Here is a 16,608-nt window from a genome sequence, read left to right as displayed (position 1 = left end):
ACCACAGCCTGTAGTAATTGTTTGCTGCCAGTCAAAAGATACCCTGAGTGTTAAAAATTTGGATTTCGCGGCATTCATATGCTAGAGTTATAAACTGTATGGCTCAAGTGTCAAAGAAACTGGACATTATTGTGGCTGTGGCAGAAAGGTTCTGGGGACTTCAGGAGTTTACATCGGACGGCCCGCACTCCCAGGCTCCCCCTGAATCAGATATTTTATAATTATCTTTTTACACAAAAAAAGTAGTTTGATATAGTTTAGTTTATTTATTTTTGGTAATTTGTATGAATATAAGCCCCCCCCCCCCCACACACACACACAAATGGGTTCCGTTTTTCGGGGATGGAAATCCTGTTTGCATTCTGCACAGTAGGTGGCGGAATGCACACTAAATTGTGCGAACGCCAATATAACGAAGAAGAAGAAGAAGAAGAAGAAGAAGAAGAATACTAAATTATTCATATTAATTTTGAGGAGTTATGTGGTTAAAGAGCCTAGATTAAGTGAACTGCTGGAGATATCATCAGGGGATGTAGTATTTCATGATGTATTTCGTTTCCTTAGGGAGACGAGAATATTCGGTAGGATTTAGATCTTCCCTGTCTCTGGTCCACACTCCAGTCCAGTCGGTGGCGGTAATGCACCTTAAAGTTGGTTGCCAACCGCCATATAAAATCCACAGAAGAAGAACAAGTACAATCTTCACTACGCCCATAATGGCGGTACAGTTGAAAAGTTGATGCAGTTTTTTATTTATTTTTTGTTATCCCTGTTTCCCCACTAATATTTTCTATGTGGTTGTCTTAATAATGCCAAGGCATTGCCCTCCGACACGAGTACATAAGTGCTTTTGACAACGTGAAATAATAATGTTATCGAAGTTACAAATGGTTGTTATTCCACTCGTTTTATGAGCACCGAGTGCCCCCTAGCCAAATGATGCTATATTTTACATTGGGTTGACATGTCACAGATTGTCGCCGTGGTTCTGACGTTAGCTAGATGTGTTTTGAGTTGCTGAAGAAATCGTTGGTTGCACTGAGCATGAAGATTACCTACACATAGAGATGGAGGAGGATGTGAAAAAAGTGAAAAAGGTAAGTGACTTGAAACTTCGTTAGCTAACTCGGTTCTAGTGAATCGTTCAGTGAGTCTCTTCAAGTTTCAAGTTTTTTGTCATGTGCACAAGTTTGAAATGACTTCTTACTTGCCCATTCCCAACAATGATGAAATCAATATCAGTAATACTATATATATTTATTTTTTTAAAGCAAAAAAGGAAAAAGCCAAGTAGAACAAAAACACGAGAAATAAGAACACAAGAAAGTAAGTAAGCTATATACGGGGTCATTTCCAGGGTCAGTGCCAATACCATATTTACAATGTGCAGGGAGACTGCAGCGGTAGGGTTAGATATGCATAGGGGTGAGCATATCCGACGCAACCAAGACTTTTTACAAACTCAAAAGAACAAGAACAATTGGTTGCATCGAATCTAGGGGTAAGGTGACTAGGCATCAGGATATATGATAACCGGAGTAGCAGCAGCCTATATGATGATTGTACGTGAGTGTGTGCGTATTGTGTGTGTGTGAGCAAATGAAGTGTGTGTGTTTTACATGGAGACAGTGTAAAAATAAAATTGAATGTTCCATGCAGATAGCCCGTGTAGCCATTTTGTTAACTATTTAGAAGTCGTATGGCTCAGGGATAGAAGCTGTTCAATATACTTAAGTACATAAGTATTATGTGTCCTACTAAGGGAAGGGCATTTGAAATAATTTGTTTATTCGAATAATATGACGTTTTATCAGATATCCTGATAGTCGAAATACGTGTGTTTAAAAAAAACGTTGTTTAAACTTGGAAAATGGCTTGCTGTGCAGCCTGCGCGATTTGGGAGACAGGTGCGGCTCTGTCTGCAAGTTGCAGCAGTGCGGGGAATGGGCAGAGGAGCCATATATTCTGATTATCCCTCAGACTACCAACATATTAGAAGAAAACATTAGAAAAAGCAACACAATGCTTAACAAAACATCATTAGACTTGTAAATAATGTTATCTGGATGAAAAATAATTAACCAAAACAGACTTATTTTTGCAAAATTTGTGATTTTGACTTTCAAACGAAAATATACACTTTCCCTTAAATAATGTGCAGCGTTTTTTCCAAAGTGCCATCCACATAAGTACTAAAAACCAACATTTGAAATGTCCTTAATTTTATTTACAAAAAGTGATCATCCATCAGACTGTAGGAGCTGTTTGGACTGCAGCTAAGCATATATGTAAGGTCATTTCGATTTTGTTCACTGTCATACCTAGTTATAATCAGTTATAACCATAGGCGAGCGCATGAGGTGCTTCCTTTCTGTAGGTTATCTGTCTATTTGGTCAACATCTCTGGTACAGGTCCCCCCCTCCACCCTGTGGTGGTATGTATCGCTTGATATTATGTATCCAGAGAAACCGGGATTCAAATAATGGCTTTTTTAGATTTGCCCTAGAATGACTACTTTTTGGAGAATACACACCAGTATAGATCTGTGTAGATTCAGAGTGTATCTGAGTTTCTGTATTGCAGTCAAGGCATAAAAGTAACTTTTTGGTCCACTGTGGCAGGTAGAATTTTAAAAAATCTACCAGCCATAATATTTTTTTATTCGCTAAAATTACACCAACAAAACACACCAAAAAACGGATGATCATGCTTTGTAATGTTTCTAAAACAATAAATGTATTACTAGTAAGAAGTAATGTGGTATATTGTTTAATTTCATTTTTTTGTGACATGAGTCTTTTAACCAAAATATCACAGATGAGACAAATGTTCACCTGCCCCTTTAAGGGCGAGAGCTTAGTCTGACTAGTAGTGTTCTCTTCCTGAACAGTTGAAACTCAAACATTGAAGAAAAAAATACCTAGCTTTAGAACAAAATAATGTAAAAAATATATATAATGAGACAAAAACATTTCACCTGTCCCTTTAAGGGCGGGAGGTTACCGTGGTAGCGCGACTCGAGTCATGTTTGAAGAAGTTAAGGGGTCTGAATACTTTCTGAACGCACTGTATTTCCCAAATTAAAATCACTTTGAGCTGATTTGCTAAAAAGAGCTTGTCACCTCCGTGGTTAATCTCCGGTCTTATCTGCAATTCTAAATGCAGTCTCAATTGCTCCATATCAAACTGTTACTAAGAACCTGAGGTTTAAATGTATTAAAGTTCAATTTAGTTTCACCATATCGAAAGAGTGAGAGAGACGGAGAGCGCGGTGAGATAGGAGAATCTCCGTCGTAGCCAAGCAAAAACACCCCACTCTCTCCCTTAGTAAGCTAACGTTAGGTAGCTAGCTAGCTAAACAGCTTGTTTAGCTACCTACTTGCGGTAAATCAATGATCGCTTCAACAATTCAGCATGAAATCTTGATAGCAGCGTAGCTAAATGTTCCCAAGAACCTGAGCTTTGTAGTGATGTAGTTTTTTTTTATGGTCAACCAGTGTAGATGAAAGCTTGCTTACTTTCTCACTCAGGTGATTTTTTTTTAGCTTGCTCCACAAAACTCCTTCCAGACATCAGTCAACTTGTATACTTCGAGTTGATACTCAAATAGCTTATGGTTGGACAAAAAATTAGGCTTGGGCGGTATCCATTTATTTCCATACCTTCATACAGTCCTACCATCTTGAGGGTGGGGGGCATCCGTGCCACCCGTGCCTTGCGGTAACCAAGGTACCGCTCTTACCGTGCCACAATGTGGCGGCATTTGCTTTCTCTAGGGTTCACACTTTCTCGTCAACACAATGCGTCACAACAATCTTGCCACAGTGAGGCGTTGTATTGTATTTGCATTGAATACACATTTTCCCGTTATGGTTCACTTTCCCGTCAACCACAACCATGCCTGGTGTTATTAGCCTGCCATTTAGGTTCGTAAATCTAACTCAATATGCAAGGTAACGCTCAACATTCGAATAAATGCACACAAGTAAGCAGTCAATAAACAAACCTTATAAAACATGTTATTTTGGAAGCACTAAAAAAAATCGCTGATAGCGTGGGAGTCAAGGCGTTAACTCTGCAATGCCGACAAATGTCCCCCAGGCAGCTCGTAGCTTACTTACGTTTACATTTTAGTCATTTTAGCAGACGCTCTTACAGGCCCCCCGTGGGAATCGAACCCACAACCCTGGCATTGCAAACGCCATGCTCTACCAACTGAGCTACATCCCTTGGGGTCCTTGGAGGCTTTCTGCTCCACCATGTTGAACGAAACCATTTATTTCTCAATGTATTTGGTAACGGCGTCCGTGCAATTCTTCTTCCACCCGGTGCTATGTTAGTATTTAGTTGATGTGATGTAGATTGGGTTTGGGACGGCGGTGATGAGGGTCCTGCCCCAGCGCTCCTGGTCCACGGTGGTGATGAGGGTCCTGCCCCAGCGCTCCTGGTCCACGGTGGTGATGAGGGCCCTGCCCCAGCGCTCCTGGTCCACGGTGGTGATGAGGGTCCTGCCCCAGCGCTCCTGCCCCAGCGCTCCTGGTCCACGGAGGTGATGAGGGTCCTGCCCCAGCGCTCCTGGTCCACGGTGGTGATGAGGGTCCTGCCCCAGCGCTCCTGGTCCACGGTGGTGATGAGGGCCCTGCCCCAGCGCTCCTGGTCCACGGTGGTGATGAGGGTCCTGCCCCAGCGCTCCTGGTCCACGGTGGTGATGAGGGTCCTGCCCCAGCGCTCCTGGTCCACGGCGGTGATGAGGGTCCTGACCCAGCGCTCCTGGTCCACGGTGGTGATGAGGGTCCTGCCCCAGCGCTCCTGCCCCAGCGCTCCTGGTCCACGGTGGTGATGAGGGTCCTGAAGTTAGTAGGCTATGACCCCTCCCCTTCCATGTCTCCTCACCTAACTCATGTTGTGATTTAGCAAACAGCGCACATTTTATAAAACAGTTCAACCTATAACCGGTTCTAACAGTATTTGAAAAACCAGTACCGACTGTACCCGTCAAATATCCCCCGGTAATTATGTGGTATAGATGGTATGGTATATATGGGATATATGGTATGGTGTAGACGGTATGGTATATATGGTACGGTATATATGATATACACTACCGTTCAAAAGTTTGGGGTCACTTAGAAATGTCCTTGTTTTCCATGAAAACATACATGAAATTAGTTTGAATAGGAAATATAGCAAAATGAATAGGAAATGTAGTCATTGACTTTGCTTTCGTCAAAAAATCCTCAATTTGCAGCAATTACAGCCTTGCAGACCTTTGGCATTCTAGTTGTCAATTTGTTGAGGTAATCTGAAGAGATTTCACCCCATGCTTCCTGAAGCACCTCCCACAAGTTGGATTGGCTTGATGGGCACTTCTTACGTACCATATGGTCAAGATCACAACAGCTCAATAGGGTTGAGATCCGGTGACTGTGGTGGCCACTCCATTATAGACAGAATACCAGCTGACTGCTTCTTCCCTAAATAGTTCTTGCATAGTTTGGTGCTGTGCTTTGGGTCATTGTCCTGTTGCTCCAATCAAGCGCCGTCCACAGGGTATGGCATGGCATTGCAAAATGGATTGATAGCCGTCCTTCTTGAAGATCCCTTTTACCCTGTACAAATCTCCCACTTTACCACCACCAAAGCACCCCCAGACCATCACATTGCCTCCACCATGCTTGACAGATGGCATCAAGCACTCCTCCAGCATCTTTTCATTTGGTCTGCGTCTCACAAATGTTCATCTTTGTGATCTGAACACCTCAAACATCGTTTAGTCTGTCCATAACACTTTTTCCCAATCTTCTTCTGTCCAGTGTCTGTGTTCTTTTGTCCGTTTTAATATTTTATTTTTTATTGGCCAGTCTGAGATATGGCTTTTTCTTTGCAACTCTGCCTAGAAGGTCAGCATCCCGGAGTCGCCTCTTCACTATTGACGTTGAGACTGGTGTTTTGCGGGTACTATTTAATGAAGCTGCCAGTTGAGGACCTGTGAGGCGTCTGTTTCTCAAACTAGACATTCTAATGTATTTGTCCTCTTGCTCAGTTGTGCACCGGGGCCTCCCACTCCTCTTTCTATTCTGGTTAGAGACAGTTTGCGCTGTTCTGTGAAGGGAGTAGTACACAGTGTTGTACGAGATCTTCAGTTTCTTGGCAATTTCTCGCATGGAATAGCCTTCATTTCTCAGAACAAGAATACAGTCGTGGTCAAAAGTTTTGAGAACGACACAAGTATTGGTCTTCACAAAGTTCGCTGCTTCAGTGTTATGAGATATTTTTGTCAGATGTTACTATGGTATACTGAAGTATAATTACAAGCATTCCATAAGTGTCAAAGGCTTTTATTGACAATTATATTAAGTTTATGCAAGGAGTCAATATTTGCAGTGTTGACCCTTCTTTTTCAAGACCTCTGCAATCCGCCCTGGCATGCTGTCAATTAACTTTTGGGCCACATCCTGACTGATGGCAGCCCATTCTTGCATAATCAATGTTTGTCAGAATTTGTGGGTTTTTGTTTGTCCACCCGCCTCTTGAGGATCGACCACAAGTTCTCAATGGGATTAAGGTCTGGGGAGTTTACTGGCCATGGAGCCAAAATGTTGATGTTTTGTTCCCCGAGCCACTTAGTTATCACTTTTGCCTTATGGCAAGGTGCTCCATCATGCTGGAAAAGGCATTGGTCGTCACCAAACTGTTCTTGGGTGGTTGGGAGAAGTTGCTCTCGGAGGATGTGTTGGTACCATTCTTTATTCATGGCTGTGTTCTTAGGCAAAATTGTGAGTGAGCCCACTCCCTTGGCTGAGAAGCAACCCCACACATGAATGGTCTCAGGATGCTTTACTGTTGGCATGACACAGGACTGATGGTAGCGCTCACCTTGTCTTCTCCGGACAAGGTGTTTTCCGGATGCCCCAAACAATCGGAAAGGGGATTCATCAGAGAAAATGACTTTACCCAAGTCCAATCCCTGTTCCTTTTGCAGAATATCAGTCTGTCCCTGATGTTTTTCCTGGAGAGAAGTGGCTTCTTTGCTGCCCTTCTTGACACCAGGCCATCCTCCAAAGGTCTTCGCCTCACTGTGCGTGCAGATGCACTCACACCTGCCTGCTGCCATTCCTGAGCAAGCTCTGCACTGGTGGTGCCCCGATCCCGCAGCTGAATCAACTTTAGGAGACGTCCTGGCGCTTGCTGGACTTTCTTGGGCGCCCTGACGCCTTCTTCACAACAATTGAACCTCTCCTTGAAGTTCTTGATGATCCGAAAAATGTTTGATTTAGGTGCAATCTTTCTAGCAGCAATATCCTTTCCTGTGAAGCCCTTTTTGTGCAAAGCAATGAAGACGGCACGTGTTTCCTTGCAGGTAACCATGGTTAACAGAGGAAGAACAATGATTTCAAGCACCACCCTCCTTTTTAAAGCTTCCAGTCTGTTATTCTAACTCAATCAGCATGACAGAGTGATCTCCAGCCTTGTCCTCGTCAACACTCTCACCTGTGTTAACGAGATAATCACTGACATGATGGCAGCTGGTCCTTTTGTGGCAGGGCTGAAATGCAGTGGAAATGTTTTTTGGGGATTAAGTTCATTTTCATGCCATTCTGGAGTACAGTGGGGAAAAAAAGTATTTAGTCAGCCACCAATTGTGCAAGTTCTCCCACTTAAAAAGATGAGAGAGGCCTGTAATTTTCATCATAGGTACACGTCAACTATGACAGACAAAATGAAGAAAAAAAATCCAGAAAATCACATTGTAGGATTTTTAATGAATTTATTAGCAAATTATGGTGGAAAATAAGTATTTGGTCAATAACAAAAGTTTTTCAATACTTTGTTATATACCCTTTGTTGGCAATGACACAGGTCAAACGTTTTCTGTAAGTCTTCACAAGGTTTTCACACACTGTTGCTGGTATTTTGGCCCATTCCTCCATGCAGATCTCCTCTAGAGCAGTGATGTTTTGGGGCTGTCGCTGGGTATACGGACTTTCAACTCCCTCCAAAGATTTTCTATGGGGTTGAGATCTGGAGACTGGCTAGGCCACTCCAGGACCTTGAAATGCTTCTTACGAAGCCACTCCTTCGTTGCCCGGGCGGTGTGTTTGGGATCATTGTCATGCTGAAAGACCCAGCCACGTTTCATGTTCAATGCCCTTGCTGATGGAAGGAGGTTTTCACTCAAAATCTCACGATACATGGCCCCATTCATTCTTTCCTTTACACGGATCAGTCGTCCTGGTCCCTTTGCAGAAAAAACAGCCCCAAAGCATGATGTTTCCACCCCCCATGCTTCACAGTAGGTATGGTGTTCTTTGAATGCAACTCAGCATTCTTTGTCCTCCAAACACGACGAGTTGAGTTTTTACCAAAAAGTTATATTTTGGTTTCATCTGACCATATGACATTCTCCCAATCCTCTTCTGGATCATCCAAATGCACTCTAGCAAACTTCAGACGGGCCTGGACATGTACTGGCTTAAGCAGGGGGACACGTCTGGCACTGCGTAGTGCGTTACTGATGGTAGGCTTTGTTACTTTGGTCCCAGCTCTCTGCAGGTCATTCACTAGGTCCCCCCGTGTGGTTCTGGGATTTTTGCTCACCGTTCTTGTGATCATTTTGACCCCACGGGGTGAGATCTTGCGTGGAGCCCCAGATCGAGGGAGATTATCAGTGGTCTTGTATGTCTTCCATTTCCTAATAATTGCTCCCACATTTGATTTCTTCAAACCAAGCTGCTTACCTATTGCAGATTCAATCTTCCCAGCCTGGTGTAGGTCTACAATTTTGTTTCTGGTGTCCTTTGACAGCTCTTTGGTCTTGGCCATAGTGGAGTTTGGAGTGTGACTGTTTGAGGTTGTGGACAGGTGTCTTTTATACTGATAACAAGTTCAAACAGGTGCCATTAATACAGGTAACGAGTGGAGGACAGAGGAGCCTCTTAAAGAAGAAGTTACAAGTCTGTGAGAGCCAGGAATCTTGCTTGTTTGTAGGTGACCAAATACTTATTTTCCACCATAATTTGCAAATAAATTCATTAAAAATCCTACAATGTAGTTTTCCAGAATTTTCTTTCTCAATTTGTCTGTCATAGTTGACGTGTACCTATGATGAAAATGACAGGCCTCTCTCATCTTTTTAAGTGGGAGAACGTGCACAATTGGTGGCTGACTAAATACTTTTTTCCCCACTGTATATGCAAATTGCCATCATCAAAACTGAGGCAGCAGACTTTGTGAAAATTAGTATTTGTGTCATTCTCAAACCACGACTGTAGACTGACGAGTTTCAGAAGAAAGTTCCTTGTTTCTGTCCATTTTGAGCCTGTAATCGAACCCACAATTACTTATGCTCCAGATACTCAACTAGTCTCAAGAAGGCCAGTTTTATTGCTTCTTTAATCAGCACAACAGTTTTCAGCTGTGCTAACATAATTGCAAAAGGGTTTTCTAATGATCAATTAGCCTTTTAAAATTATAAACTTGGATTAGCAAACACAACGTGCCATTGGAACACAGGACTGATCGTTGCTGATAATGGGCCTCTGTACGCCTATGTAGAAATTCCATAAAAAATCAGCCGTTTCCAGCTACGATAGCCATTTACAACATTAACAATGTCTACACTGTATTTCTGATAAATTTGATGTGATTTTAATGGACCAAAAATTTGCTTTTCTTTCGAAAACAAGGACATTTCTAAGTGACCCCAAACTTTTGAATGGTAGCGTATATGATAATATGGTATGGTATATATGGTTATATATGGTACGGTATATATGATATGTTAAATATGGTACGGTATATATGATATGGTAAATATGGTATATACAGTTGAAGTCGGAAGTTTACATACACTTAGGTTGGGGTCATTAAAACTCGTTTTTCAACCACTCCACAAATTTCTTGTTAACAAACTATAGTTTTGGCAAGTCGGTTAGGACATTTACTTTGTACATGACAGTAATTTTTCCAACAATTGTTTAGACAGATTATTTCACTTAATTCACTGTATCACAATTCTAGTGGGTCAGAAGTTTACATACACTAAGTTGACTGTGCCTTTAAACAGCTTGGAAAATTCCAGAAAATGATGTCATGGCTTTAGAAGCTTCTGATAGGCTAATTGACATCATTTGAGTCAATTGGAGGTGTACCTGTGGATGTATTTCATGGCCTACCTTCAAACTCAGTGCCTCTTTGCTTGACATCATGGGAAAATCAAAAGAAATCAGCCAAGACCTCAGAAAAAAAATTGTAGACCTCCACAAGTCTGGTTCATCCTTGGGAACAATTTCCAAATGCCTGAAGGTACGACGTTCATCTGTACAAACAATAGTATGCAAGTATAAAACAAGTCCTATATCGACATAACCTGAAAGGCCGCTCAGCAACGAAGAAGCCACTGCTCCAAAACCGCCATAAAAAAAAAACTGACTACGGTTTGCAACTGCACATGGGGACAAAGATCATACTTTTTGGAGAAATTGTACTCTGGTCTGATGAAACAAAAATATAACTGTTTGGCCATCGTTATGTTTGGAGGAAAAAGGGGAAAGCTTGCAAGCCGAAGAACACCATCCCAACCGTGAAGCACGGGGGTGGCAGCATCATGCTGTGGGGGAGCTTTGCTGCACAAAATAGATGGCATCATGAGGAAGGAATATTATGTGGATATATTGAAGCAACATCTCAAGACATCAGTCAGGAAGTTAAAGCTTGGTCGCAAATGGGTCTTCCAAATGGACAATGACCCCAGGCATACTTCCAAAGTCGTGGCAAAATGGCTTAAGGACAACAAAGTCAAGGTATTGGAGTGGCCATCACAAAGCCCTCACCTCAATCCTATAGAAAATGTATGGGCAGAACTGAAAAAGCGTGTGTGAGCAAGGAGGCCTACAAACCTGACTCAGTTACACCAGCTCTGTCAGGAGGAATGGGCCAAAATTCACCCAACTTATTGTGGGAAGCTTGTGGAAGGCTTCCTGAAACGTTTGACCCAAGTTAAACAATCTACTATTTCAGATTTCTTAAAATAAAGTGGTGATCCTAACTGACCTAAGACAGGGATTTTTTACTAGGATTAAAAGTCAGGAATTGTGAAAAACAGAGTTTAAATGTATTTGGCTTAAGGTGTATGTAAACCTCCGTCTTCAACTGTATGGTATACTGCCCAAGTCTAGACGGGATAACACCACCTGAAATGGACCGATTTTGAAAGCAGTATTTTCAGGAGAAGCGTCAAACCGCTCTGGCCTGATTCATGGAGCTCTCCCCTGTAGCTCAGTTGGTAGAGCATGGCGCTTGCAACTCCAGGGTTGTGGGTTCGTTTCCCACGGGGGGGCCAGTATGAAAAATATATATTTAAAAAAATGTATGCACTCACTAACTGTAAGTTGCTCTGGATAAGAGCATCTGCTAAATGACTAAAATGTAAATGTAAATATCAGAGAGACATGCTCACAAACGGTTAATCAGGCAACATATTAAGGAAGATAATATATTTCTGTAAAAATACTTGATTTCTAGCATGAGCACCAGTGTCAAACAGTGACCTTACACCCTACTATAGGGATGGCTTTCCAACCCATGATGGCTGTCTGTCCGTCCGTCCGTCAGTCAGTTAGGGGGGTGTTGTCCTGAGTACAAGCTAGCTGACTGTGATCACCCTGTCATTGACTCCATTATTTTACATTTCAGTCATTTAGCAGACGCTCTTATCCAGAGCGACTTACAGTTAGTGAGTGCATACATTTTCACACGTTATCTAGCCCGGGTTACCCCCGGTGGGAGGAGAGGGATTTGATTATCTGGCCTGGGTTACCCCCGGTGGGCGGAGTTTGAAATGGGGTGAAAAGTGATTGCATTCGTTTTGGAACCGGGCTGCCTCCCGGGCTTGAGCCAGGTGCCCCGTTCAAAGCCCGAGGCAAAGTCGGCTCAAAACAAAAGTGACGTAGGATTAAGCACGTGGAGTAATTAGTAGGATTCTGTCTTTTCACGTGCAAAAGTGATTTATTTTGATAAAAACGCTGTATCTGCCATTCCCAATGAAAACTAGTTTGAAAATTCTAACATATATTTAATGGAAAAGAGGTACATTTCTGGACGATGCACCATGCTGCCTTGACAACATGACCAAGGGGTGCAGATTACTGTTGGATTTGAGAAGGGCGCTCCTCTCGTTCACGTCACTGGCCATAGACCGACTGGTGCACCACGGCAATAGAAGTCCTTCAGGGTTATGGCGGCGTGGGCGTCTGAAGGGATGTGTTCTTAGTGTCATCTGTCAAAGAGGTCAGCAGTGGACAGGAAGGAAGTCTGAGTTTCTTCTTCTCTCTCTCTCTCTCTCTCTCTCTCTCTCTCTCTCTTCCTCTCTCTCTCTTTCCTTCTCTCTCTTTCCTTCTCTCTCTCTCTCTCCCTCTTTCCTTTTCTCTCTCTCTCTCTCTCTCTCTCTCTCTCTCTCTCTTTCATTCTCTCTCTCTCTCTCTTTCATTCTCTCTCTCTCTCTCCCTCTTTCCTTCTCTCTCTCTCTCTCACTCTCTCTCTCTCTCTCTCTTTCCTTCTCTCTCTCTTTCCTTCTCTCTCTCTCTCTCTCTCTTTCCTTCTCTCTCTCTCTCTCCCTCTTTCCTTCTCTCTCCCTCTTTCCTTCTCTCTCCCTCTTTCCTTCTCTCTCTCTCTTTCCTTCTCTCTCTCTCTCTCTTTCCTTCTCTCTCTCTCTCCCTCTTTCCTTCTCTCTCTCTCTTTCCTTCTCTCTCTCTCTTTCTCTCTCTTTCCTTCTCTCTCTCTCTTTCCTTCTCTCTCTTTCTCTCTTTCCTTCTCTCTCTCTTTCCTTCTCTCTCTCTCTCTCTCCCTCTTTCCTTCTCTCTCTCTCTCTCTCCCTCTTTCCTTCTCTCTCTCTCTCTCTCCCTCTTTCCTTCTCTCTCTCTCTTTCCTTCTCTCTCTTTCCCTCTCTTCCCTTCTCTCTCTCTCTCTCTCTCTCTCTCTCTCTCTCTCTCTCTCTCTCTCTCTCTCTCTTTTCTTCTCTTTCTCTCTCTTTCCTTCTCTCTCTCTCTTTCCTTCTCTCTCTCTCTTTCCTTCTCTCTCTCTTTCCTTCTCTCTCTCTCTCTCTCCCTCTTTCCTTCTCTCTCTCTCTCTCTCCCTCTTTCCTTCTCTCTCTCTCTTTCCTTCTCTCTCTTTCCCTCTCGTCCCTTCTCTCTCTCTCTCTCTCTCTCTCTCTCTCTCTCTCTCTCTCTCTCTCTCTCTCTCTCTCTCTTTCTATTTTTCTTTTTCTCTCCTTACTCAGATACACTGAATGGACAAAACATTAAGAACACCTCTTTCAATGACAGACTGACCAGGTGAATCCAGATGAAAGCAATGATCCCTTATTGATGTCACTTGTTATATCCACTTCAATCAGTGTAGATGAAAGGTAGGAGTCAGGTTAAAGAAGGATTTTTAAGCCTTGACACAATTGAGACATGGATTGTGTATGTGTGCCATTCAGAGGGTGAATGGGCAAGACAAAATATGTAAATTCCTTTGAACAGGGTATGGTAGTAGGTGTTAGGTGCACCAGTTAGTGTCAAGAACTGCAACGCTGCTGGGTTTTTCACGCTCAACAGTTTCCTGTGTGTATCAAGATTTTTGATTTAATTTTATTTAACTAGGCAAGTCAGTTAAGAACACATTTTTATTTACAATGGCGGCCTACACCGAAAGGCAAAAGGCCTCCTGCGGGGACGGGGATTAAATATATAGGACAAAACACACCAAGACGAGAGACGCCACAACACTACATAAAGAGAGACACTACAACACTACATAAAGAGAGAGACACCACAACACTACATAAAGAGAGACACCACAACACTACATAAAGAGAGACACCACAACACTACATAAAGAGAGACACCACAACACTACATAAAGAGAGACACCACAACACTACATAAAGAGAGACAACACTACATAAAGAGAGACACCACAACACTACATAAAGAGAGACACCACAACACTACATAAAGAGAGACACCACAACACTACATAAAGAGACACCACAACACTACAAAAGAGAGACGCCACAACACTACATAAAGAGACACCACAACACTACATAAAGAGAGACACCACAACACTACATAAAGAGAGACACCACAACACTACATAAAGAGAGACACCACACCACTACATAAAGAGAGACACCACAACACTACATAAAGAGAGACACCACACCACTACATAAAGAGAGACACCACAACACTACATAAAGAGAGACACCACACCACTACATAAAGAGAGACACCACAACACTACATAAAGAGAGACGCCACAACACTACATAAAGAGAGACGCCACAACACTACATAAAGAGAGACGCCACAACACTACATAAAGAGAGACGCCACAACACTACATAAAGAGAGACGCCACAACACTACATAAAGAGAGACGCCACAACACTACATAAAGAGAGACGCCACAACACTACATAAAGAGAGACACCACAACACTACATAAAGAGAGACGCCACAACACTACATAAAGAGAGACGCCACAACACTACATAAAGAGAGACACCACAACACTACATAAAGAGAGACGCCACAACACTACATAAAGAGAGACACCACAACACTACATAAAGAGAGACACCACAACACTACATAAAGAGAGACACCACAACACTACATAAAGAGAGACACCACAACACTACATAAAGAGAGACACCACACCACTACATAAAGAGAGACACCACAACACTACATAAAGAGAGACACCACACCACTACATAAAGAGAGACACCACACCACTACATAAAGAGAGACACCACAACACTACATAAAGCGAGACACCACAACACTACATAAAGAGAGACGCCACAACACTACATAAAGAGAGACACCACAACACTACATAAAGAGAGACACCACAACACTACATAAAGAGAGACGCCACAACACTACATAAAGAGAGACACCACAACACTACATAAAGAGAGACACCACAACACTACATAAAGAGAGACAACACTACATAAAGAGAGACACCACAACACTACATAAAGAGAGACACCACAACACTACATAAAAAGAGACGCCACAACACTACATAAAGAGAGACGCCACAACACTACATAAAGAGACACCACAACACTACATAAAGAGAGACACCACAACACTACATAAAGAGAGACACCACAACACTACATAAAGAGAGACACCACAACACTACATAAAGAGAGACGCCACAACACTACATAAAGAGACACCACAACACTACATAAAGAGAGACACCACAACACTACATAAAGAGAGACACCACAACACTACATAAAGAGAGACGCCACAACACTACATAAGAGACACCACAACACTACATAAAGAGAGACACCACAACACTACATAAAGAGAGACGCCACAACACTACATAAAGAGAGACGCCACAACACTACATAAAGAGAGACACCACAACACTACATAAAGAGAGACACCACAACACTACATAAAGAGAGACACCACAACACTACATAAAGAGAGGCACCACAACACTACATAAAGAGAGACGCCACAACACTACATAAAGAGAGACACCACAACACTACATAAAGAGAGACACCACAACACTACATAGAGAGAGACACCACAACACTACATAAAGAGAGACACCACAACACTACATAAAGAGAGACACCACAACACTACATAAAGAGAGACACCACAACACTACATAAAGAGAGAAGCCACAACACTACATAAAGAGAGACACCACAACACTACATAAAGAGAGACACCACAACACTACATAAAGAGAGACACCACAACACTACATAAAGAGAGAAGCCACAACACTACATAAAGAGAGACACCACAACACTACATAGAGAGAGACACCACAACACTACATAAAGAGAGACCTAAGACGACAACACAGCATGGTAGCAACACCACATGACGACAACATGGCAGCAACACAACATGGTAGCAGCACAAAACATGGTACAAACATTATTGGGCAACAGACAACAGCACAAAGGGCAAGAAGGTAGAGACAACAATGCATCACATGAAGCAGCCACCCAAAGGACCTCCATCCAGCCAGCCAACATGGGCCAGCATCTCTGTGGAACACTTTAGACACCTTGTAGAGTCCATGCCCCTGATGAAATGAGGCTGTTCTGAGGGCAAAAGGTGGTGCGATGGGGTGGGTTTCCCTCAGGTTCACACTCACTCTGTGAGACACACAAAAACCACACGCGCGAACATGTTTCCCTCTCTCTGGTTCATGCTTGTGGAGGGTGAAAGGATTACAGGGCTTCCAGTAGCCAGACAGGATTACAGGGCTTCCAGTAGCCAGACAGGATTACAGGGCTTCCAGTAGCCAGACAGGATTACAGGGCTTCCAGTAGCCAGACAGGATTACAGGGCTTCCAGTAGCCAGACAGGATTACAGGGCTTCCAGTAGCCAGACAGGAAGTAACACTCCTCTCTCTAGTCTGCCGCTACACTCCAACAGGAACTGTTCACGCATCTTTGGATCCAGTTCCACGTTGGGAAAACAGTGTTGGATCCAGTCTTTCCACGTTGGGAAAACAGTGTTGGATCCAGTTCCACGTTGGGAAAACAGTGTATATA

The 16,608-nt window shown here is 43.0% G+C and overlaps 1 protein-coding gene across 1 annotated transcript in view; it reads left to right on the top strand.

Annotated features, from left to right (window-relative positions):
* The first annotated feature begins 994 nt into the window (after nucleotides 1-994).
* The window catches only part of LOC121560008 (cerebral cavernous malformations protein 2 homolog), a 62,123-nt gene continuing 46,509 nt past the window's right edge, over nucleotides 995-16,608 (top strand). Inside the window, exon 1 of the mRNA XM_041873052.2 lies at nucleotides 995-1,097. Coding sequence (XP_041728986.1) covers nucleotides 1,068-1,097 — 30 coding nt within the window. The 5' untranslated portion in view covers nucleotides 995-1,067. The remainder of the gene's footprint in view (nucleotides 1,098-16,608) is intronic.

This window comes from Coregonus clupeaformis, unplaced genomic scaffold (genome assembly GCF_020615455.1).
Source record: "Coregonus clupeaformis isolate EN_2021a unplaced genomic scaffold, ASM2061545v1 scaf0065, whole genome shotgun sequence".
NCBI lineage: Eukaryota > Metazoa > Chordata > Actinopteri > Salmoniformes > Salmonidae > Coregonus > Coregonus clupeaformis.
Note: the sequence above shows the minus strand (reverse complement) of the source record. Positions and strands in the feature narration are given on the sequence as shown.